This window comes from Haliotis rufescens, unplaced genomic scaffold (genome assembly GCF_023055435.1).
Source record: "Haliotis rufescens isolate VD_foot unplaced genomic scaffold, xgHalRufe1.0.p SCAF_9, whole genome shotgun sequence".
Taxonomy (NCBI): Eukaryota; Metazoa; Mollusca; class Gastropoda; order Lepetellida; family Haliotidae; genus Haliotis; species Haliotis rufescens.
Window position 1 is genome coordinate 43,987,585 of NW_025964383.1, and position 27,212 is coordinate 44,014,796.

At 40.3% G+C, this 27,212-nt stretch overlaps 1 protein-coding gene across 1 annotated transcript in view; it reads right to left on the minus strand.

The window, feature by feature from the left end:
- LOC124145152 overlaps window positions 1-25,139 on the minus strand; it is a 42,038-nt gene extending 16,899 nt beyond the window's left edge. Inside the window, exon 1 of the mRNA XM_046514842.2 lies at window positions 24,964-25,139. Coding sequence (XP_046370798.2) covers window positions 24,964-25,028 — 65 coding nt within the window. The 5' untranslated portion in view covers window positions 25,029-25,139. The remainder of the gene's footprint in view (window positions 1-24,963) is intronic.
- Window positions 25,140-27,212: the final 2,073 nt, after the last annotated feature.

Sequence of the window (27,212 nt, forward strand, 5' to 3'; positions counted from 1 at the left end):
CCTATCCTTCAAAGCTTGACAAGGGGGTGCATTGATGACCCTTCTCGCACATAGAACTAAGGAAACTTCGTGTTTGTCGACACAAAATTTCATTCATGAGTTCACCTTATGACTGACCGATATTTTTTCTCCTTAAAGTCTCATGGTCACGATGATAATGCTTCACTGTAAAAGTACCACTCTGTTGTGTAAACAATTCAAGGATTTCTTTCAATTTACAGTAAGAGGGGGGTAGAATGAGAGATAGTTTGGACGGCTGCAGAAGGAAACAAAGCCAGATTCTGTGGTTCCGCGTTGACATATTCCAGAGATGCATACTGAGTGTGTGAGTTAAAAGTAAACATCACATCGGCAATTTTTCAGCCATATCGTGACGAGAGATGCATGCTGAGTGAACATATGAATCAATGGATTTAAATAATCGAGTCTTGAACAAAAAAACTAGTGATTGATATAATGAGCTACGTCTCAGGTCAAGGGGCATGCCATATCATAACCCGATCACCTGACCTGACTACTTTCAGAGACGGTTTGGTACCTAATTTATCCCAACCGAACTTGAACCGTTTCCGGCTCTTGACGAAACATCCTTATGTATACGTCTCTTTTATGCCTTTCAAATACATAGTTTCATGAGGGGGTGGGGGCCAGCTGCAACGTAGAACCCTTTGTATCGTATATAGATCATTTTTTATCTCGCACACCCGGTGACATTATTAGATTAATTCCTTACGGGGTTTTTATATTTTATTTTAAGGACCCAATTAGCTAGTGCCAGTGACGCAAGCATGAATGCCTCTAAGACATTCACTCTATAAGTTTGACATGTAATTTTATTTAATGTTTAACCAAAACCGGGAAGGTGAGTTCAAAGTTAGAGTAAGGTTTATGTCTGAGAATCAATAGTCTGAAAACTATCAAAAGTTAATAGCAAATCAGTATTAAAAAAAGCCTAAAATGTTGAAACGATATAGTTGTGAAGTACCAAACACTTTGACTCTACGTGAGACTTATAGGAACTGGTGCCACACACCGCCTGCATAGGGAATCGACAAGGAATAAATGAAAGGTGACAGCAAAGATTGACAATTATGGAATGTGTTATGCTGCCAGGTGTAGTTTGGGCTTACACCAAAAACTATCGCATTAACTGAGTCCACGACGAATCAGTAATCAAGTCCATCTTGGCCGCTTTTCAAAATTAACACATAATGTGAACATCGTTTTGTAATGGTTTATTTTCATTGATTATTTGTAGCTCTAAACGTCATTCTTTCCTCAGAAGATTGCAAGAAAAGCTCCGGCTGACAATTTGATGAATACTTTGATCCAAATAGTAACTTTCAAGTTGTAACCTAATATCAAATTCATTTTGTTACAAAACTGGCCTTGTCAGGTTCATAACTTGACCGATTTGTCGCCGTGTGATGATAGAGAGAAGTAAATTAGATTTTTCTCGGAGTTCTAAGCTAATCAGCTACGTTTACTTCTGGGATAGTTGTGATGACGGCCTTGATGCCATGGCAACCATGGCTTCATCCGTTACATAACGTCGGCGTTCAGTGACACCTGTGACTACGCTGTCACGTGCAAGTTACGGTTATGATTAATATTAAAAATATGTATCACCTTTCATCGGGTGATTACGTTTATCACAACCAATCCCGACAGCGAGACAACTCCCGCCAAAGCTTAGCGCAAATATCCTTTCCTCGACACTGATATGTGTTTAATCAAGCAGTGTGGATTATGAAACACCTCTGGCTAATTATTCTTGTCACATATTATGTCAGGATTTGTTTCAGGAAATATTTCGAGCCTTGATTCCCGAACAGAGCAACTCATATCTAGGACTGACACGTGATTTCCAACCTTTTCAATAAAACTTTCAATGCGATGTTACGGTATTCATGTTGGTACCTTTATCAAGCAAGATGATAAGTCTTCATCTGATGACAGGATTGAAATAGGATTTCCTTTCCAACCTTTTAGATAAAACTTTCAATGCGATGTTACGGTACATATGTTGGTACCTTTGTCAAGCAAGAGGATACGCCTTCATTTGAAAGTCAGGAGTTAATCCTGTATACATTGATGCTCCTTCTTGAACTTGAAACAGCAAATTCTTAAACGTGTGGGCAAGTCTACAAGGGAATATATATATATATATATATATATATATATATATATATATATATATATATATATATATAATCTCTCAAATCATAAATTCAAAAAAATTTCAAGATGTATACTTAAGTATGATTAGTCAAGGTTGATACGTAATATATCGAAAGCGATTCGTACTTATAGCGTTTGCTGCATGCATAGCCCCATTGAGATTCCCCAGCAAATGATGATAGTTTAATTTCAATAATGGTCACGTTTCATGACCTTGTCTACAGCTTGGATCTTTGTTCCTAATACTAATCACTGGATAGTCTGGCCGACACATTATATATAAACAGCCGTAATATAGCTGGAATATTGCCGAGTGCGGCGACAGTCATGAATAAATAAAGCCCGCAGCACACATTTAAGATGATGCAATTCCTACAGGATACAATAACAGTCTCCCCATCTTACAGCCAACAGTTTCCCGTCACCACAGGTACACTATATCATTTAACCATCTCCTTTTAGACCCTTTCTTTGGTACGACCGCTGCATTAACCGAGGTCAGGCGAAAGCGCCTCTTTTAACAACTACAGTGTCACCTAATGGCACGAGACCTGAGCCCAGCGTTAGCGTGCTCCATCGAACGTGAAAATGTGTGCTGTCGCCAATAAATGCCGCCTTGTATGAAGGGTGACAACTTGTTATGAGATAACAAGTATTTTACAGCCCACTGGAAGGTGTCATCTGTCCAGACAAAACTGCCCTTCGGCCCATTTGCTTCTTCAATGCTATAGAAAAATTACCTCTAACACGCCGCACGGTTTCAAATACCACTGCCTAATTTACGAAATCAAATTACAGACCTTTCAAATTCATTTCTCGGAATGACCATGAGCATGGCTGCGCTATTGCTGTCAGTAGCTTCCCACACGAAAGAAGACTTTCAAGAAGTTTTTTTTTATAGGACAATTGTTGAAGTGAAGGCAATTTACTTAAAATTTCTTTCGTAAAAACGAGTGCTAGATAATTAAATTTCTTTTCCAAAGTGATGCTCATTTGGCTTTTGAAACCTGCTCCTTCCCTTTTATGGATATGTTTTTAATTCACTCATATTGGTATGATGGACGGCATATGCACTGATCAATGGGGTATTGATCAAACAGCCTTGCATACATTTTGTGCGATGCATGCTTGACTGAAGACCACCTTGAGCCATCTGTCCAGTTGGTCAATGGGTATAGGAAGGCTATAAGGTTCCAACAACACTTGCCGACTAACAAAAGATTATCGTCATACTAGGAGAGGCCTAATTGGGGAAATCGCCTTAATTATCAGGAAGTACGTAGCTGTGATTTCGATAAATATTGATACACCTTTTTCAAGGGAGTGTCTAGTTAGATCTCGTGATTTATCTTCGCAAGGAAATGATTATCCCTTGCCTCTAATAATGATAAACGTGATCGGCTTCCATTATGAATCCACAACGCTCATCACTACAATAACGTCCTCCCAAACGGCATCCGCTTTGGGCAATTACTTACTCTCGAAGGCATCACTTGTAGCATATGCTGGTCGGTGTAGCATTCAAAAACGGGATCGTGTGTGTGTGTGTGTGTGTGTGTGTATGGGTGTGAGTGTGTGTGTGTGTGTGTGTGTGCAGTCGGTGGAGGAGGGAGGTGTAGATAAGGGGTTAAAGCATTGGCTCGTCGTTTCGATCTCCACACGGTTGCAATACACGAAGCCCCATGACATAGCTGGACTATTGCTTAATTCCCACTAACGCACTACTAAAAAGATGGGGAGATGTTATATCTCGTTTCTCTCTTTTGACTTTATTGCTTAAAAGAAGAAGATTCAGTCATACTTGTAGATATATTAGATATATATCATTAAATCATTATCAAACTAGTTCATACATTTCATTCGTAATCATCAACTGTTAACATTCAAGTTGGAAAACATGGCCTAGAATAGTTTCTTGTTTATTTAATTTCCATACAAATAAATATAGAAATTACAAAACCCTTCCCATAATCATATACCTCTGCAAAAAGCAGAGTCCTTTGTACGATTCCAACTGTGTCACGAATACGTTCAAGAACACGTTAAAGAATAACTATCAGATATCATTGACACCTGGTGTGAGCTGCCTTTAGTATTGATAATAGAACAACGGTACATATAAAAAAAATATGTTTTCGTTGCCCAAAGTTTCAGGTAGGCTATTTAGAATCTGTTTTCATCAACCTCGACGCTTGAACATGTTATTACTGTCACTTTCAGGCATTATACTTCCACCGACTTTCTACTTTTGGTAGTTTGTGTGTTGGGTTTAACGTGGCTTTGAACGCTGTTTCAGTTATGACTCGGCGTGTTGTTTTAATTTAGGAGGAACACCACAAGAGATGCGGCTCTCAGATATTTACCGCCGAAACCCATGGAAACCCACGGAAACGGGCATGGTCTTAATGAGCAAATGTACGTTCAGAGTCGTTGCTGAAGAGATGCTCATCTCTTGGTATGTCAATCCTGACTTTGTCGACACTGCAGCTTCTAAATGCCACTTCCGTCGTATAGTTACGTTCTATGTTACGTGTCAACCATCACAGAGGTTCACAGATACGTCGTTACTTCAAAAAGGGACGAAATGGAAGCCCCAAAATACCGAAGAGTTTTTAAATGCCAATTCACGTCTAAAACCAATAATATTATTTTTTAATCAAGTGAAATGCTTCTCACGAATGATTTGTGTAAGTGCTTCAAAATATAATACTGAGTTATTCAACATGATGTATTTCAGTGCTTAATGCTTCTTAAAAAGGTAGAAAAATATCATCCGATTGCTAATTCAGCTTACATTTCTCTGAGGAGTTCGCAAGCCACCTACATCTCTTTCATTTCTTCAACTGCGAATTTCCTTCAGTAAATAAATCATCACTTGTGTGTGGAACACGCTGTCACAAGAGGAGTATCAGGAAGTTCCATCGATGATGGTAATGACTCTTAAATTCATCGCACGATGACAGACCACTTTCTGCAATGGCCAGGGAGTGGGAACACTCCGTCAGTAGCGGTATCGGATTCGCGATCTGTGTGAAGGGGGTGAAATGTGTGGCACTTCACAGGAGAGGAAATGGACGAGTGCAGTCATTCACTGAATTACTGGGAATCTCCCGGATTTACACCACCTAAAGAGGAGGCAGGGTCTCCTACGAATTTTTCTCCTCCTGTTTTTTTACCTTATTTCCAAGGACATTTTGATCACGCTACGCGTATTGAATTTTCGGAACTTTTCAAAGTGAAAAAGCGGTAGACATCAAAGTATTGTACCTTTGGCCGCGAATCCCCGATATATTCCGAATGTCTAAGTATATATTCTTGTACATTAATACTACATGTCTCTTCACAGATTTCACGTTTTTTCACCGACACCATTATGAATTAGGATTGGTCCAAAGCCACCTGGTTGTCATGCGAGCCGACGTAGAGGATCGAATGGTACCATGACGTCGTGGATCGTTGCCTCATAATATTCATCACCGTTTTGTCTGGTACGTGGTGATATGCGGGTAGGGAAATTAAAAGTGGTGGTGGTGGGGTGGGTGTAGATAAATATTGATAAATAACTAAAAAGATAGGTGGTAAGAAAGATAGGTGATAATAAGAAAGATTTGTATTCGCAGATAGTTATTTGAAGAGAAAAATGGCTGCTCATTTTGATATCATAGATGGTTACTTGGAGAGATAGGTCGTTGGGTGGTTAGGTAGACGGTTGGTTGGGTAGATAAGTGGCAGCCTGGATAGACAGATAGATGGTTGGTTGGATGGATATGTTGATGGTTGGATAGATAGATGTTGGCTGGACAGATTGGTGATTTGTTGAAAAGATCGGTGGTTAGTTGGATAGATATAAGTTGGCTAGATAGATATGTAGTGGGCTGGATAGATAGATAGAAGGTTGGTTGGAAAAGTAGGTGATTGGGCAGAATGTACGGTTTGGTAAGGTAGACATTTTCAATTGATCGATAATTACATAGGCATATTGTTACACAGGTAAGCATATTTGTGTAGTGAGTGAGTTGGGTTTAACGCCGCTTTTAACAGTGTTCCAGTTATATCGTGGCGTGTCAGCTTAATGTGGGAGGAAAGCCCGAAATTATGCAGGTCTCAGACGTTTACCACTTCGGTGAAACCCACGAGCACGGGTATGGTGCTGACAAACCTAGAAACATAATCGGGGCGAACAGGGATTCGAACCCACAACCATAGGTTTCTGGCGTGCCCAAGGGACGCAACTCTGCACAGCGAATCGCGGCGCATCAGACGATTGGGCCACCCGTGCCCCATATTTGTGTATTTTCGGGATGGCAGTATAAATAAACTGACAGGCAAAAGAAAGGAGACATTCGAAAATTGGATTTGACGTTATCCAAACCTTACTGGACTGACCACAGTCGCGGAACACTGCCAACCTAAGGTCCAGATCATAACTATGATACCCGTATCAAATATATCACAATCGAATAACCATTTCTTGTGTTTCATTTTAGGCCACCATCAAACATGGATGAAGATTGGATATACACCTGTAGATAAGAAGCTCAGTGATACAAAGATCGATGGACAAACATGAGATTGCCGTCTATCGAACCACATCTTCCCTGCTTCCCCAGCTGCGATCTCATGGCCGCTTTATGGGTTGCCCTTCCAGTCAAGGCGACAAGCGACAGGCGGGTGGTCGCAATTACCGATATTACCAAACCTTCCCTTGTTATGAACCTCGCCGAATTAATGAAAATCCAACATAGAACTTGCATAACATCGACCGCACAATCCGACGTTCATCAGATGAACTGTCCTATTAGAAACAAAAGTAGTAGGGGAAACAATAAAAACGCTTGTTACAAATCAATAGGCTCAAATATTTGCAAAACGTGGGAGTGAATATAAAGACTGACCCGAACAGCGTATCTGTATGTCAGAGCTTGACACAAAGAGATTGAGTGTTTGAAAAGATAGAACAGGAAAGGAATACGAAATGAGAAATCGCTCGAGATGCGGATGAGCGTACTCGATCCGTGCCGGTGAGGCTTTTGGTCTTTGTTCTCCAACACAATAAATTAGGTTATTTCCTGTGCCTTGCATTTCAAAAGAACACTTTAAATGGATATTGTATTCGTGAAACGGGAAATGATGAATCAGTTTGGTCAGTCAGGGAATACAGTCTGTTTTAGGAAATCCCTAATTTACAATTACCCACACCGTGATCAAGTCAAATATGGTGGAGGGGGTCTGGAGGATAAAGCGTTTGCTCGTCACGTCGGTGAGCCAGTTCGCTTGCCCACTTGGATATAATGTGTTAAGCTGCAATAGTGCTTAAATATTACTCAATAACTCACTCAATCAGTGAACACTCACAGGACACGTGATATGTCAATAAATATTAGAAAATAGGAAGTCGATAGCTTTTACATTGAAGCTAGTATTCCAGTAATAACACGGTGTGTCAGCTTTATGGAGGAGGAAATCCCGAAGTGATGCAGGTCTTAGACGTCGACAACTTTGGTGAAACCCATGGGAATGAGTATGGTGCTGACAAACCAAGGAAATGAACAGCGAACCGGGATTTGAACCGACGTGTTCAAGGGACGAATCTCTGCACTCTCCACTGTGCGGCGACGGAGCAACCCATGGTTGTATATAATTAGAAACATACAGGTCGATATATAGATATAATAGCTGCAGTAATTTAAACGACGTAACATTAATATATAAAAGACCCCATCCATAATCACATTATATATTCTTTTCTAAAAGCAGATCTGTTCATTGTACGATTCTGATTATGTTATCTGTAAATGTTTATGAATCACTATCAAATAGTGATGAAACCATGTGTTCGCGAAAGGAGAAGCGTATCCTGCCCCACCGTTGCCAAACAAACTACTCACTCAAGTCAGACCTAGAGATTTTTAGGATACATATTCACGACCCCAGATGAGACTCATCTATTCTCCGAATAAATATACCTGTCAGTAAACTACGGTTATAACGAACTCAAAGGGACCACTAACTTTAGTTTGTTATAACCGTAGTTCGTTATGAGCATATATACAGCATAAATAAAGCAAATAGTCGGGACCAAAAATCGGTTCGTTATATCCGTCAGTTCGTTATAAACGTACTTTACTGTACCTAATCAGGGCCCCGTTCCACAAAACAATTTTAGAGCAACAACTATAGTAAATTCATGTTAAGGTGTGTGAGTTACTATGGTCTTAGCGCTAAGATTGCTTTGTGGAACTGGGGTTAGATCGTGTAGATAAAGGCCACGGCAAACTGGCCCCACGACTGAGGTACGAAAACTGTTAGAACCAATTCAAAACCTGTTTCCCTGGTGTTAATCTCTTTTAAGGTGTTAATGGTGTAATATGATTACCCCCTCGTTGTATGTGGCCATGCGACTGCATCTCTGCTTACTAACGTCATGCAGACAGTGCGATTTGTCCCCCAGGAATCTTGAAGCCATATAGAAATCTACAACCTAATCAGGCAAAGCGCCGCTGTTGAACTCCCGGTCAACGTGTCGGACTGCGTGTGGCGTGAGTTATGAAATACGGTCTTCCTTTCCTAACCTTTTTATAGTGTAATGGGATTTTGTAGATGTTGAATGAGACTATGCAAGATGGGATTATGCAATAAATATCTCTCATCAGGCAGGCCCTAACTTGCAATGTAATTGAGCACATAGGCCATTGTGATAACGTGGAATCCTAACGATTAAATAAACACGCTTAGATATATAAACGCATATCGATGGACAAAAGGAGATAGTCGAGTGTGTTGATCGATATAGATTATTTGGAAAGAACATGTGCACATAGATGGATCTATACAGCTATATTGATATGTCAAAAAGATAGGTATTAGTAGAGCAATCTAACGTCAAGTGGCCGTAAGGTGGCCTTAAGGCTAAGGCGTTCGCTCGTCTCGCACCGTGACTCCACTGCATGAAGCCCAGCAATGGTGGTAACGTGACGTGGAATGGTGTTTTACGTCGCCTTCCGGATTATAACACTTAGAGTGGTGCACGTACCCCTGTGTGTGGATGCTTGTTCTTGTCAGGACTCATGTCGGTTTAATAGTACTAGCCCAATCAGATACATTGCCGCAGTTAAACATGGATGCCACGCTCAGATAGAGTATTTTTATAGCCGACCAGTCTGTGTTTTATCCCCTCAATGCCGAGAGCTTGGGAGGAAACAACAAGTACCATATGTTAAGGTATTGTTGTATGACGTTAACCACCGACCGACCTTCCGCTCTCAAGGCAGACGCGGTCCTCTCAGCATCTTAAGTGCGGCGACGTATTATAACGATAAGAAGAAGAAGGAGAGAGAGAGAGGGAGGGAGAGAGAGATTGTAGATTAAATTAAGTACACAAGTCGATAGACACGGTGGATACATGAAGATGGACAGACAGACAGACGAACATATACCAATTGCAAAATTAACACAAGTACAAACTATTATTCCTATCAATCCCAGTCTCTTCTCATATAGGTCATTGACTGTGTTCAAAGTTCTAATCCAGGACAACCCTCTCCATGGTATCACAACTCTTTGAATAAATAACATTTAGTGACTTCAAATATCTCTTTGCGCCTTGGCAGCAGGAGACAACAGACAAGTCACAAAAACTCTTCAAAGACGGGGATTAATCAAAACAGACATGAAGCATGAAATTTGACTCCCGTGGCATAATGTAGCATCATCAAACCTTCATCACATCTTCATCATCCGTCCCTTCTGTTCTAATTATAATCTCCCAAAGCGACCTGGGCACATGCGTGACTTACAGTGACTGTGGTTGTGGAGTCGGAGACGCTACATGACATGGGTATGTCAATTACTTTTTGTTTAATATCGTATGCTTTTTTTATATCGAGTTTATATGTTTGCTCGACATCTAACGTGAATCATGGGATGAATTATCTTCGACGTTCTTTTATGTGTTTTCTTCTTGGCTAAAAGAAAATCACCAGCTAGAAATAAGTTCGCGATAAATGACATGGCTGTTTCTTTTAGTGACCATATCGAATTCGGATATATAACCGATCGCGAGACCAACTGTTTTCTCTCACGGTGGTAGTCAATGGCAAGGAGTGAATATTTCGAGACCTGCTTTAAGTAGGAATCTGATACTGATGGTTATATCAACTATGTAGGCGTGTTCCTGAGATGTATCCATCAGCCGGGCATGAAAGTGTTGTTATTCCCCAATAAACTCAATTATTCGTTATTTTATTTACAGATTAAAATAAAAAATGCAAAGCGGGTTTGGGTGAGCCTGATACAGTCAGGCTGGTTAGGCTCATCATCAGCTCAGGGCCCTTGCAGCCCAGACAGCGAATGGGACTTCTCCCAGGACGCGCTGCCTGAACAAACCCACCCAGAGCTTTTCGGAGAATGTGAAGACTCCCTAACACTGCAGACTTCTGCATTACCCAGATTGTCAGACGAGCTGTATTCCTGGTAGCAAGCCCGGGTACCCTCCCGATGTCAGTCAAAAGATTGGGAGGTACCAAACCTAAAGCACCGGGAACAATGGGGAGTCGAACAACTTCGTACTGGGGATGGAAGCGTGACATTTCGAAAGCGAGGTCCGCATATTTGCCATGTTTTTCCTCAAGTTTGTCAATCACATTAGTGTCAAAGGGGACAGAAAATTCAATGATAATGTCCTTTTTGATAAATCCAACGAAATCAGGTTTGTTGGCCTGGATACGTCTGAGGCTGTAAACGGGCCTATTCCACAAAATTTTGTATTCATCATTTTCCATGACGCCCTCTACATATTCCGGGTCTTACCATTGATGGACCGTATGTGTCAAAACCACAAGCATGGCGAAAACGGTAATAAAATGATCGAGCTACACCATCGTATTATTATTATTTACAGAGTAAATTATAAAATGCAGCAAAGAGGGTTTGGGTGATCCTGGCACAGTCAGGCTGGTTAGGCTCATTATCAGCTCAGGGCCCTTGCCCCTTCTACATACACCCCGGACAGCGTATTGTATTTATCATTTTTCATGACGCCCTCTACATATTCTGGGTCGTGCCATGGATGGACCTGTGTGTGAAAACCACAACCATGGAGAAACGGTTATTATCCTCGTCGTCGTTGTTGCTGATTACAGTTCTCTGTATGTTATGCATAACTAAATCTAGGTGCGTTGACAGGCGTCAAAACTTGATTACGACAGATGCTTATGATTTACTTGGAATCGTACAGTTGACTGTGCCTTTTGCAGAAATATATTATCGTCATGGAAAGAGCTACGTTGCTGATAATGGGATTGGCTATTATATCGTATTTTGCAGTAACAATATAAAGTCTTACTTCAACGTGTCCTCGTTCTTACAGTGACACAAAGTGAAGTTAATTCTTCCTAACAAACTGGAGCAGTTTTGGGTGTAGTAAATATATAAAATATAGCAAAACTTATTTTCAGAGCAGGTGTTTCATTTTGCAGCTCATGACCCCGATCTGAAAGGTCATGTCTTGTTAAAACAGATTACTCCACAAGAAAGTGTTAAAAGTTAATTCCGCGTTCATTCCCAACGGGAGTAGGTCTGTCAAAGCACAGTCAAGCTGACTTGGATGATTAATTAGGCGCAAACAGAACAATTTCACAAATTTATTTCTAACCTAGTGGAAAAAAACAATCTACTGGTCTTTGAAGAATCCTATTGTTCGACTCAGCGGACACGTGAATGGGACTCGTAGATTGTCAAGGAATTGGTGTGGATTTTAATCTCTCACGTGGCAATATCATCCTCAGTTTGAATACATATAAACAGGTTTATTGGTAGCAGTGGGATTTACATTGATTAATACACGACGGTTTCACCGCGCGTGACCTCACACCAATTTTGTCGCCGTACTAATTTCCAAAAGGCTCTTTTTAAGGTCAAAATCAGATATAATGATTGCCGCGTGAATATTTTCTTCGCCTCGTAGCAACATGTCATATTACCTCTGATCAGTGTGTTGAAATACTTGAAAGAAAGAACTGTGTCCTCTGTGAGAGATGATCCGTCACCACAATTTGACGTTCGGCTGTCGTAGTTACTGCGCTTAATTAACTAATTAGATACATGATATCCCATAAGAGCAACTAAAACATAACGAATCTGGTTGGCCAAAAGCACAGGGACAACGTGCTGCATCGGCTGAGACTCGTCCGTCCATATGCAAATATCTGATGGTGAATAATCAGATACATTACTCACCCAGAATGCTTCATCGAATAATAATCATAATCATAATAATAATAATAATAATAATAATAATAATATGTAGAGGGCGTCATGGAAAATTACAAATACAAAATTCTTTGGAATAGACCCATTTACAGCCTCAGACGTATCCAGGCCAACAAACATGATCTTGTCCCTTTTGACACTAATGTGATTGACAAGATTGAGGAAAAATATGGCAAATATGCAGACCTCGCTTTCGAAATGTCACGCTTCCATCCCAAGTACCAAGTTATCCGACTCCCCATTGTTCTCGGTGCCTTAGGTTTGGTACCTCCCAATCTGTTGACTGACATTGGGAGAGTATCCGGGTTTGCTACCAGGAATACAGCCCTTCTGACAATCTGGGTAATGCAGAAGGCTGCAGTGTTGGGGAGTCTTCACATTCTCCGAAAAGTTCTGGGTGGGTTTGACTAGGCAGCGCTTCCTGGGAGAAGTCCCATTCGCTGTCTGGGCTGCGTGTAGAGGGGGCAAGGGCCCTGAGCTGATGATGAGCCTAACCAGCCTGACTGTGCCAGGCTCACCCAAACCCTCTTTGCTGCATTTTTTATTTTAATCTGTAAATAATAATAATAATCAATCGCTTATATTTACAAATCATAATGAGAGGGCGTGGTTTGATTAACGGGGATTTATTTTCTTAGTTTTTTTCCAAGGATCCTGTTTGTGCATTGCTTAGGTGTAGCGCTTCTTGACAAATAGATTGAGTGAGGGTGTTGGGTTTTCCGCCGTTTTGAACAGCACCTCACATATACTACGTCATGGTAGCTTGATGTGGCAAGAACGGTATATGACGTTATAAAAATCAAGTCACAATCAGCGCGAATCCAGGATTCGAACCCAGAATAATAGGATTCCTGACACGACTTAGAAACATGACTGTCCACCAAACACAAGCTTGAAGTTTTTCGCTAATCTACAAATTTTATTCCAACTCAATTCAATAAAATTCATAACATTTTGGCTGTATCAAAAAACCCACTCTACGTCGTCGGCAGATTTCTTCAGCGTCTTGATTTGTACACGTTATCCTTTCAATTTAACACCGTTGTTAAGGAAACACTGTCATGGATATCTCTTCCTTACATAAGCCCTTATAAACTCGTTGTAAACTCTTAAGCGACAGGCGGGTTTGATTGAGGTTGATATACTTAAAGTCTATGGCCGTCAGCGTAAATCTAAGGACAGTGTGACGCTATTCTTATAGTTGAGATGTTACGGTTGATATGTTTGTAATAGAAAGAGGATTCCTTGTAGTAAATGCCGATCTATACACGCACAAGTTCTCTATCTATGTTAGTGCACAGCCAAACACTCAAGTTCTTCGAACCATACACTGCCAGATCGGAGTTGATTGCACGATGTCCTATAAACTGTACGGTTCATACAGTGTTTCTTGTTTAAAGTGAGTGAGTGAGTGAGTATAGTTTTACGCCGCTTTTAGCAATATTCCAGCAATATCACGGCGGGGGACACCAGAAATGGGCTTCACACATTGTACCCATGTCGGGAATCGAACCCGGGTCTTCGGCGTGACGAGCGAACGCTTTAACCACTAGGCTACCCGACCGCCCCTCTTGTTTAAAGCGTGTCAAGCTGAAATGTACAAAACTTCACGAAGCACGGGTTTCACCCTCTAACTGTTACATAACGGAACTTTCACAGCATTAAAATGTACTCCACGTGACCGAAATAGTGACCACCCATTGGACGAAAGTATTGGCGTGTGCTATAACGGTTGATATGTTACAGTTGACGTTACCATGATGTTTATCTCACTGATCAATGAAGCTTATTGACTAATGTTTTCATATATAAGAACGGCATCCAATGTAAGCGCTTCTCAAAACGTTTTTTGTCATTTAACTTAAAAAAAGAGAAGGCATCAATAACATGTATACATATATAATAAATAACATGTTTATATAATTTACGTCATTGATTATTGCGTGTATCGATTATGAATACGTCCTCCATGAACTGAACTATAAGGTTACGTCACACGTGTCGATCAATCACGTTTACTAGCTTATGGGCAGTTTATTCTCTCCAAACCACCGGCGGTGGTACAAAAGAGTACAAAAGAATAAGCATGTAGACATAAAGTATTGACCCGTGAAGATCCGGGGTAGAATCGGTCTTCAGCAACCCTTTCTTGCCGTAAAAGGCGACTGTGCTTGTCGTAAAAGGCGACTATGCTTGCCGTAAAAGGCGACTATGCTTGTCGTAAAAGGCGACTATGCTTGCCGTAAAAGGTGACTATGCTTGTCGTAAAAGGCGACTATGCTTGTCGTAAAAGGCGACTATGCTTGTCGTAAAAGGCGACTATGCTTGTCGTAAAAGGTGACTATGCATGTCGTAAGAGGCGACTATGCTTGTCGTAAAAGGTGACTATGCTTGTCGTAAAAGGCGACTATGCTTGTCGTAAAAGGCGACTATGCTCGTCGTAAAAGGTGACTATGCTTGTCGTAAAAGGCGACTATGCTTGTCGTAAAAGGCGACTATGCTTGTCGTAAAAGGTGACTATGCTTGCCGTAAAAGGCGACTATGCTTGTCGTAAGAGGCGACTATGCTTGTCGTAAAAGGTTACTATGCATGTCGTAAGAGGCGACTAACGGGATCGGGTGGTCAGGGTTGCTGACATGGTTGATGCAGGTCATCGATCCTAATTGCTTGGATCGATGCTCATGATGTCAACCTCTGGATTGACTGGTCCAAACTCGATTATTTACAGACCGCCGTCCTAATGCTGGAATATTGCTGAATGCGGCGTTGAACAACAAACAAACATGAAGTATTAATATGTGACAAGGTGACAGTATGTCATGCATGTGTATGTATTCGTTTCTGTTTTGTGTTTGTAATGTTTCAAATATTTCATCAGTTAATCTCGATAGGTTCTTCAGATCTCTAGTGTTTCGACTAGACAATAACCTCTTAAATGTATACAAATTAGATAATAGATAAAGTATACAAGTCTATATTGTGACAGAGCCTGACATCTAAACAGTTAATGAAATTCGTCAGCAACTGAGTGAGAGTTGCACAGTTCACATACACGATCTTCTTTCTTTACATTATTCCAACGGCAATTTCAATTGGTAAATTATGGTAACATATTCTGAATTTTAAGATTGGAATATACATATTTTTTGTCATCAAAAGGTATCTTTTAAATTTTGGCTCTTCTACACTCTTGTAGGAATTGATCTTGTATTTCCTCGCCTACCTTAGTAGCCAGCCATGTGGTGATAGGGTTATAGGATATGTGTGTTAGTCCACAGTTATTTAATAAAGTTCTACTCCCTACTAGCCAGGTATTACTTACATCATGATTCCTTCCAACAAAGTGATGAATTATTTGTGAAAGTTTCTTATCACACATAGGTGTTGCGATGTGATGCCAGAATTTACTTACACGTTTTGAGAAAGTTATGCGTTCAGGTTGCCTGCATAATTTGCCATAAACCATAAAGTTTGAAGATCATGCTTAATCCAGTAGCAAATTTAAATATTTTAAATTAACACGCTAAATAATTTGTAATGTTTCGTATCCCCATATTTCTGAAATATATAACAAGATAGGTGATACCATAGAATCAAAAGACGAGAGGAAAATTAATACTAGTATTTCTTGCTCTCTTTAGGAGACAGGACATAGCTTTCATGGCATTAGAGGCAATAGATTTAATTGCGGTTTAACTAGCCATTCCTAATTTGAGTACAAAACAGTTCGGGTTATTATTCACTGTTTTTGTCCACAAAACCGGACAAAAGGACCCCGAACACCCCAAATCCATAAAAGTTCCATTATAGATAACATAAAATATTAACAATAAATTGCCATCTCCTGTAGAACCATTACCCATTTATTAGCCTCAGTCATCCCTGCACTATCTGCAACAAAATACCCGCCAATCCGATCTAACGGTAAAATCTTAGATAGGAAAAGAGTAATACCGTTAGAACTATTACTGTCAAATTAGTACCCAATCAACATGGTTTCAATTACGTCAGTGCATAAATTTCAAATAAAGTAGCTGCTGGTATCACTTTAAAGCGTCTACGCCTGTAGGGAATCTCGCTGAGGTATATAACAATCAGGATAACGCTAATTGGCGTATCAATAAGTGATCCTTTGATCATGTGTGTTAAATGTAAAATTGAAAATGGCACGGCTCGCTACTGTGTTCGGTTTTATCACATGCTTTAAAATTAACTCATCGATTCTATTTCATGGTCGATGGTTCCCTGAGACAGGTCCGTGATACGAATCTATGACTACATCTCTTATTGAAGTTTAATCAACGAGCAGAAGGTTTTTTTTATTTTACCTCATTATTTGTTTGACCCGTGAAGATCCAGGATGGAATAGGTCTTCAGCCACCAATGCTTGCTATAAAATGGCGACTATGCTTGTCGTACGAGGCGACTAACAGGATCGGGTGGTCAGGCTCGCTGACTTGGTTGATGCATGTCATCGTATCCCAATTGCGTGGATCGATGATCATGATGTCCATCACTGGATTGTCTGGTCCAGACTCGATTTTTTACAGACTGACGTCATATAGCTGGAATACTGCTGAGGTCAGTGTCAAACAACAAACAACCTCAGTATTTAGAATTCCAGTTTGTTGGCATGTGTTTTCAAAGTTGCATAGTGATATTCCAGCTGTATGACGGTGGCGTGTAACTACGCGAGTCTGGACCAGACAAACCAATGATTGATATTTTGAGCAACGTCACACGTCAAGACACATGTCATACAATCAACATTTTCACCTAAGCTTACCACTGTTACCTCTCAACACATGCAAAGGCCCCTCGGTACACAGACTAGGTGAATCCCCAAAGGGGTATTTAACCTTTTCCTCCCATTGACAAAAACATCCATTTATCTGTCTCTTTCATGTCATTTAAACACATTGTTTAACGATGGGGAATAGCTGAAGAGTAAAACTCGGTCATCTTGTTGTCGAACACTCGGTGTCAAAAGATTAAATTCATTATGGTTTTCTTTTAATTAAGTAGTAAAAGTAGTATGAATTTAGTTCATTCTCTAACATTTTGTATGTGAGTCACATCACACTCAGTAATATACCATCTATAATATGTCGGCCTGTATATAAGTTAGTCTAAACCAGAGAAAACAGTGATTGATATTATAAGCAACGATGTTCGTCGTCGGGGACACGCTATTAACGATGTCATCGAAGCTGACAGCATCATCTATAAGTCGCCTTGTCCACAGCAAACTTTGGACCTACTACCCTTGAAACCCATGGGATTTAAATAAACCAATTTTAATCGGTTCCTATTCAATCATATTTCCTATTTTATTCAAATTGTGTTGTGCATTTGATTCTGTGAATCACAGATATGATCTGATCCTCAGACAATCACAGATATGATCTGATCCTCAGACAATCAAGATAAAATTCTCACTCGGATGATATCAGATTATGACATGCTAATTTGATCATAATGTGCGTGTTGTTTTAATAGAAATTACCAGCATAATATCATTGTTCAGCATATTTTAGATGATTTATTGCAAACCACCAAGGACATATCATCTCATCAGATTGCTGAATTGGCCTTTCCAGGCACGATTTACGATTTTCTGCCCATAATAACTGGAGCCGCAGCAAAGGCCCTTGGCGCCGACCCTCATGGGAACGTTTGTTTAGGCCGGATCGTTGTAACACACTAACTGTTTACCTAAGTAACCCCACAAATGATCTAGTTCACAGTCTCTCCCTGTTGGATAGCGATACAGTGGCTTTTGTAAAGGACTATATTTGTTGGCACTGCAATAACACCATTGATTACATTATTTTCACATTACTAAGGAAATGATTGTTATGTTTGAAGTCTGAAGTGATTTACACCTTTATCGTTGGACCGGACATTAATGTAGACGTTGATTTTAAACCGGAACAGGGAATAAACGTTTACCATGCACCTGCTGTTGTATTGGCAGCATCCAGAGCAGAGGATACAGATGATGATCAGTGTATACCCAGTGGGTATTCCAGGTTAGAAAAGGTCCTCAGCAACCCATCCTTGTCGACTAAGCGACTAAATTGATCGGGTGGTCTGGCACTGTGGTTTGTTTGATTGCGTGCCATGGTATCCAAACAGCTTGGACCGTTGCTCATAATAGTAATCACGCTCTGGGCGTCCGTCCTCGTTAATCTCACACATCGTGATGTAAGTGAATTGGTGTTGAAAGCGGTATTAAACCATCCTCACGAAGTCCCAAACATATGTACATAAAGAAGCCGCATTGATTTAAGCTTAATATATATCCAAAGTGGGGCGGTCGGGTAGCCTAGTGGTAAAAGCGTTCGCTCGTCACGCCAAGGACCCGGGTTCGATTCGCGACATGGGTACAATGTGTGAAGCCCATTTCTGGTGTCCCCCGCCGTGATATTGCTGGAATATTGCTAAAAGCGGCGTAAAACCATACTCACTCACTCACTCCAAAGTACCAACGGCCCAAAGTACTTGAATAAGTCCTGTTACGTACATAACTGCAATATATATATATATATATATATATATATATATATATATATATATTGCCGAGATATATTCCATTCGTGCATGAAAGGCAAAGCACCGATGAACATAATATGAATAGATTACTGAAAATCAGTGGTGACCATGACTTCCGGTAGCACCACGCACTCACAATGACACGGACATGTCTGATGCCTAACATAGCGAAGCGGTACCCTGGCATAGGACGGCTTGTCCCGATCAGACAATCCAGTGATATTGGGCAAGATCATCAAGTGACACGATAGCCAGTTAACTGATTTTGTTGAGACTTTTGTTCATTTTGAATTCGCCAGTGCCGAAATCCTCCTGTTTACAAATAAAGTGGTTTTTTTTAGAAATTTGTTGGTGTTACAACACTGTGAGCGCAATAAAACAATGCTGAAGGTCTAGTGGTGAACGGCGGTGTTCATTTGGCAAATCGGTATCTCTTAAATAAACCATACAATCATTCCATTCATATTTTTTTTAGAAAATCGGCCTGATCTCAAGGGCTTCATGTCTATCGCGATTACAAGTGACAAGAGCCGTGTCGTCATCCGTATACAGATAAATATCCCGTGTCTGACAGTAGAGTTGGTAATTATGACTCAAGCGGTTCTTATTGGACTAACTAGCACTGGGACGGGTAACTCGGGTACTCGGGTCGGGTGGGTCCTAAGTAGGACCCGGGTACCCAGAGGACTACCCGGACCCGTGGTTAGTCACGTGATATATATTGTTTCATGACAAACATTATCTAAAATTCTATGGTTACAGTATAAGTCACTAATATTCCCATTTCTTTCTGACAATGCAACCATTCCTTCTTACTTTTATATGTTTGAATAAAGATAAAACTTAATGCGTTAAACTTCAGTGTATGCATGAGCGGATCGTTTTACACGTGTATCTAAATACATTTTGCCAGGGCTACGGTCAAACTTTTCGAAATCGGACAGTTTGTATTTGTCTCTAAATATCTACAGCGAGAACCCGGGTAGGGTCGTGTAATATGGTGGTGGGTACCCGGGTAATAAATTTGGCCCCGTCCCAGCCCAAAACTAACCATGATTGAATTAATTCATGTAATAGAATTATGGTAAACTGTTCTCAGCCGCGGCACCAATGTACTTCTAGTGCATGTACAACGTCCGTGTTTGTGAACACAAACAAGGGCAAAGAAGCCACTAGTTGAATAATATGGATCATGTCAATTATTTGATTTATGCCCCATAAATACCATCAGCCTTGGAGCTATCATTAAACCTTCTCGGTGTAACATACTTATTGTTTAATCTATCGTCACAACATAGTCGTATTGGTTTGATTTAGGACATAATTACCCATAAGCGTCCAGTATATTCTTACGAAACACGCAACATGAAGACTGGATTGCATGGATATGTCAGCAGCTTACAGCTGATGTACACAGCATGGCCACAGAGAGGATGGTTAAAGATCAAAGATGCGATGATATGTCATATGAATTATATTCGCGCACACTTATGACACTTTTGAGAAAAACCATTGCTTGACATGATGACATGCTGGATTATATTATATTATTACTTCATCATAGTGAAACATGGTGTTTGACTTCATATATATATAAGATGTACTGGAATATGAAATTATTAAAATGTGGCTGGATTATATGGTGTAGTGAATTACATTTGTAAAAAGGAGTTAAATATTATAATTCGGAAGATGAAGTAACCTATCATCACTATCATAATCATCATTGGTAGTAGTAGTAGTAGTAGTAGTAGTAGTAGTAGTAGTAGTAGTTGAAGTGAGTCAGTGAATTGAGTTTAACGCTATTTTTACAGTTATATCGCGGTGTGTCAGCTTAACGTGGGAGGAAAGCCCGAAGTGATGCAGGTCTCAGACGTTTATCACTTTGGTGAAACCCACGAGCACGGGTATGGTGCTGACAAACCTCGAAACATAATCGGGGCGAACCGGAATTCGAACCCACAATCATAGGTTTCTGACGCAACTCTGCAGAACGATTAGCGGCGCCTCAGACGGCTGGGCCACCCCTGCCCCCGGTAGTAGAATTATTACTACTAGTAGTTGTGGTAGTAGTAATGGTAGTAGTAGTAGTAGTTGAAGTAGTAGTAGTAGCCATTGTTGAACACGGCTTAAAGCACATACTACATATGGTCATGATAACATATAATCAAATATACGTTATGAATGAACAATTAATATTGTAAGAAGATAGGAAAATAACACGTCTTTACAAACTTTAACTTTATGTATATAGAATATTTGAAACAGCGACCCGAGGGTGTTAAATTTCACAAGGATAAGTGTTCGTAACGTGTTTTTACGTCGTACAAAGTGTAACGCTGAGTGATTCTGTATCTGCAACCTCTTTGAGCACTCTGCTTACTTTACAGTACCGACACCAACGATGTCGACACGAGCTTCATCCAAGTTATTAGCTGCATGCTTGATTTAGGAGATTGTCCAAACGTTCGCCAACATGGGAGTACGACATCATTAAGATGTTGTTCAGTGACTATATAATTATGGAATTCTTGTCGATAATCCAAATTTTTGTGGACATAATTATCTTCTTTGTTAATATCCTATATGCAAGGAGTGAGTGAGTGAGTTAAATTTTACATCGCATTGGCAATATTTCAGCCATATAGCGATGGGAACTAGGTATCAAATCTAAAATATCTGTCGACAAAGGACAGTAAAATAGTAAGGTATATCACAGTTTTTAATAAAACAAACTAGATCATAATTTCTTAAAAAAAACATATAGCTATAATAGATTAAATCCTATCAATTAAAACAAGGCTATAAACCACTGATAACCAAAGTTAGACCACCTTACTGGAGATCATGGGGACTTACAGTACCTATGCTTCCTGCATGACTCCCCAGCAGGATGTATGTCATCACTTTGGCTACCAGAGGCTGTACCTTATGCTAGCCAATATTAAAAAAGACAATACAATCTAAGTTCTAAAACACAAGTCAATATTACTTACCTTGATCGAAAATGGTTTTACGTGGAACTAGCAGGAGGACAATTTTTTACGCTACTTTAACCACTACATATGCAAGGAGTTGAGAGATGTACACAGTCACATGTGTTTGAATCTTGATGTCAGTAATGTTTTAGAGTTCTTTCGAATGGGTGGACCTTTGACTTATGGTTTGACGTCGGCCTTTATGTTTGACGTCCTTAGTTTGAAGCCCGTTCTTGTTTTTCTTTTGTTTTTGTTATTCTTGAATATTTCCGTCCATTGCTTCAAAGACGCTCGTGCTACATTCGCACCAATGTTCATCGTATAGCGTATGCTTAACTTTGTGTTTATGTTATTACGTGAAAAATGAATTTCCTGTATTTTTTATGAGTTAAAACGGCGTAAATATCAAACGTCAACGCTGGAGAATAAGCAGTCACGATTATCCGCCGAAACAGATTCTATTTGGCGTAAAAGGCAAAAATCGGTCGAAACACCACATAAAAAATGGTTTGATACTGTTTGCAACTTGAAAGTTATCAGTAGATTTGTCGGCGCTAAATTGAATTTGGACAGATCGCGCAGAGAGTGGTTTTAAACGTTATATTTAGCTTTCTGTCGTCCCCTTTATTGAAATACACAAATCTAGTCGATCTCTATCGTGTTTTCTGGCCAAAGTATATCGCCACACATACCTTGAACATTGCTGAAACAGCACTTGATTGAGAAAGATTTCTTGAAATATTTTATCCTCGTGGAAGTGTTCCGTCATTCAAATCAGAGGATGTAATTGTGATTTGAAACTCTGATTAATCCATTATACTCACTCACTCACTCACAAAGGGACTAGCTATCTTGATAGGTAGCATTATCAACTTGATTTTGTACAGACCGCTGGGATATCGGGGCTGGCTCCACATCAACTAGACGAGACCGCCTCCGTGGTCTAGTGGTAGAGCGTCCGCCCAGAGAGCGGAAGGTCCGGGGTTCGATCCCCGGCCGCGTCATACCAAAAGACGTTAAAAGATGGTACTTGTTGTTACCCTGTCTGGCTCGGCATTAAGGGGCTAAAACAAGGACTGGTCGGTCCGGAGTCAGTATACAGGTCTGAGTGGGGTATTCATGTTAAACTGCGACATAGTATCTCAGTGACATGAGCTAGCACTATAAATCGGCATCAGTCCGATCTAGTACAAGCAGCCACACACACACACACACACACACGTGCATGCACGTCGCTATATAAGTGCAATAATCTTACGCGACGTTAAACCCCCTTTCACCTCACCTCACCTCCACCAGACGATCCCATGTACTTATAACTTAAACCTGTGGCTACCCGTAGAGCAGGACATGCCTCCCCTCTCAGCGAACACCTGGTGTCATCACTGATTTTCAGTTATCAATTCATCACTATTTTGACTATTATTCAAATATAATCTGTTGGGCAGATAATCGACTGATTATTCTCTGACGTTGACGTTTTAAATTTACTAAATTGCCGCAGCATACCATGAGAACGCATATCAATATAAAAACATATATTTCAGCATTTCAATGTTTAAAGCGGCGTTAGACCAAACTCACTCACTATAGCATTTCAGGGAGTGATAGCGTTTACTTAGACGTAAGGTCGTCAGAAAACAATCTTTCAGGGGGGATTGATGAAAGTTTCTTTTTCTGCCACATGTAACAGCTGGTTTAGATTATCAATAATATATAAAACAACTATATAAAGGAACATATACGAAAATATCGTTAACATCATCATGACAATTATGGACAAATCAATATTTCGTGCTGAACGCGCGGAGAGAAATCGCTGCTGTGCTTCTGGATGAACTTCTTTCGTGTATTACTGTGTTATCCTTCAATGACAGTTACTTCACATCTTATCTGTCTCAAATCAGTCTTTCCTCTACAATTAGTTTATCGGCATCTCATATGAATAACAGGTACGTGAACAGAGGCTCTTGTGGTGCCAAGAGTATTCTCTGGAACATCGACCCACTTATATACATAGAAATTAAAAATGGTAATTATTTTAAGGTTTGCGTGAGTAGTTATTGTTACGCGTCGTTAAAAGATTGGTATCTGTTCATGTATTGGCATAATTTCCAATAAGATTGTTAATTAGAAAACAGAAAATAATTAAAACTCGGTTCTGTAAATGAGGCTTCCACAATATCAAAATATAAGTCATAAAACTCTTGTTAATGAATGTGACGCATCGTGATATGTTTTTTCCTATAAAAAGTTTTTAAAATAAAATATTAGTATTCATAAATCTGTATATCATGGAGCTGATATTAGTTTATGTCATAGGTAAGTTATCACGTTGTTCACCATACACATACTCCATCCCAATCCGCATCAACCATCCCCATCCGCATCAACCATCCCCATCGCAACGTTCATCTACATTTAACGACGTTACGTATGTAAAGTTCTTAAATACATTATTAATATCGCCATCCAAATCCCTCATCGCCATCCACATCACCATCATATCCGCACCCCCATCCTCAGCCCCATTTAACTATGCTCCTATAAAAGTCTTACAAAATTATTAATCATATTTAATACCTGTAAAGTAGCGAGCTTATGTGAAAGCATATTTAGAAACGGCTTTCTTATCAACTTGCTTAACGGTGTAAAAATATACATCGAAACGTCGCTATATACAATAAACTAGAAGTTTGTTGTTTTTTTAATTTACTCACCAACTTCTACAATGCCAAACAAACAGTTCTCAACTTGTTCGTCAACCAACTCCCATTCCCCATTCAACTCTCTTCCTCGTGAAAAATCTTTGAAATACAATATCATAAATTATAATCGATACCTGTAAAGCATCGAGCTAGTATGTGAGCATGTTCGGTGGTGCGTAGTTCGTCACCACGTCCGTTACTTTAATCAACACCCCATTCCCAATGACACTATATGTAGATAAACATGTGAAGTTGGACAAAGTTTCACTTACCATAGAACCATCCCATTCAGAAGCAGAAGAACACAGACGGAAAAGAGAATCTTCACAGTCTCCATTGTCTGAATATCGTGGACACTGTGGCTGTATCAGGGTGCCGGGTCGTCTGCCTCGGCCGATCTGTCGTCTGCGTTCAAGTTTAAAAGTGGATGATGACTACACGCCAATCAGTTTTATATCTACAGATTCTATGACATGCGCGGACGGGCCGCTGATCTGGAATCGCATGATCAATACAAGTTCTTAACAAGCGCTACCAAGCTGAATGGACTGAGCGGAGGAAGACATTTCACCATTGGTTGAACTTTTGGGTTGGTTCCAGTGGCGTTAATAGATGCGCACGACAGGTTGATAAGTATTATTTTGTTGTCTGGTATTTGCCTTACAAATAAGTGCCGAAATGGTGTTTGGAGATAAACAAGTCATAAAATCCTTGGATGGGTGATTGCGACTTGTTCTGATTGCTTAAAGGGGAAGTGTGGGATGAGATGTCGAAGAAAGGTGTCGGGATTTTGGCAGTAAAAAGGCTCGTATGTTAATTCCGGCATTATAAAACTTACTTTGGTGATCCTGTGATTGCTTTTAACGACGCTGTCGATATCAGTCGTATGAAGCATTCACAGAAGCGAAGTAAAGTATCGTCTGCCGCCTGCAACAACTGTAATTTAAAGAATCATTAATTTGGTTAAATGATCGAAGGCATATGAGCTTACATTGTCTGTAATTGCGCGAGGGTCGTGTTGTGCATGTAACCGTTGTCTCCGGCCCCTCAGACGAAAAAACAACTGACTGTCAAATTAGGAACAAAGTGATTCAAAGACTTCGTGAAGATCCGGGTTAGAATTGGTCTTCAGCAACCCATGCTTGTCGTAAGAGGCGACTAACGGGATCGGGTAGTCAGGTGCGCTGACTAAGTTGATGCATGTCATCGTATCCCAATTACGTAGATCCATGCTGATTTACAGACCGCCGTCATATAGCTGGACTGTTGTAGCGTGCGGTGTTAAAAACCAATCAAATTAACAAACAAACTATCAAAAAAAGTGATTCTTAGCCTTCCTTCACGAAAATCAAATTTGCCATGCGAATATATATCCTGCTCCTCAGTTTAACGGAAACATTTCTGTGAACTATTTGACAGCCCTGGATGTCTCCGAGCGTAAAGGTAGTCTTATTATTCCGGTGTCAATGTAATGTGGGAGGAAAAGTCGAAGCGATGCAGGTCTTGCAGGTTTTTAACTCTTGATCACGATCATGGAGCTGAAAAACCGAGAAACATAATCAGGATGTATCTTGGATTCAAACCCAGGATCGAAGGTTTCTGGCACTCTACGGCGGCCAAACGCTGCCCAAACACGGAATAACAGTGTACCAACACGCTGGTATCCGTTTACAGTGTGTAATGCTTTTAATCGGAACTCGGAAGCCCTGATTCCAGAGGAGCTGTTTACAAACGCAGTGCATGTCCGCTTGAAACGATTTGGTTCGGAGTATAGGGGTTACACTGTATACAATGTGTCGCAACGCACCTGTAGCGTGTCCTATTTTCGTCACAGGAATTTGAATAATCACACTGCTGTGCTGTGCTGTGCTGTCCTGGGTTGTGCTGTGCTGTGCTGTGCTGTGCTGTGCTGTGCTGTGCTGTGCTGTGCTGTGCTGTGCTGTGCTTGTCTGTTTTTTTAAGGGCGGTCGGGTAGCCTAGTGGAATAACAAAGAAAGAAGAAACACTTTCACAATCGTAAGAAATTCATTTTTGAGGGGTCAATTCCATATTTCAAATGTATACTTTCTTTTGCTCGGTAGGGTACATTGCATCGACCTGATAATAATCGAGGCCTACTCCGTCGGGGCACTTTAACACGAAATCGATCAAGTCATCGCTCCGGGCCACCCAATCCACAATAGTCGCCTCTTACGACAAGCAATAGAGTTTATTACCTGATTTAACCGCACGGTGCTTGAATTATAATGGTTACTGAACTCATGATGGCCTCCAGCAGTGATCCGTATCGTATCGTTATCACAGACATCAACACAGGGGTAGCAACACGCTCAATATACTCTCATTAAAGATTGTGACCTTTCATGCTCACAACTAATATTGGTGAAACAGCTGTCACAAGCTTTGCTTTAGTGAACCGACCGTCGGGAAGGTTCACAGTGCAGCTTTTTTCTGAACAACCTGCGACTGTTAACACACATTCTGCGCGAAACATTGTAACATGAAAGTCTATCCCCCTTAC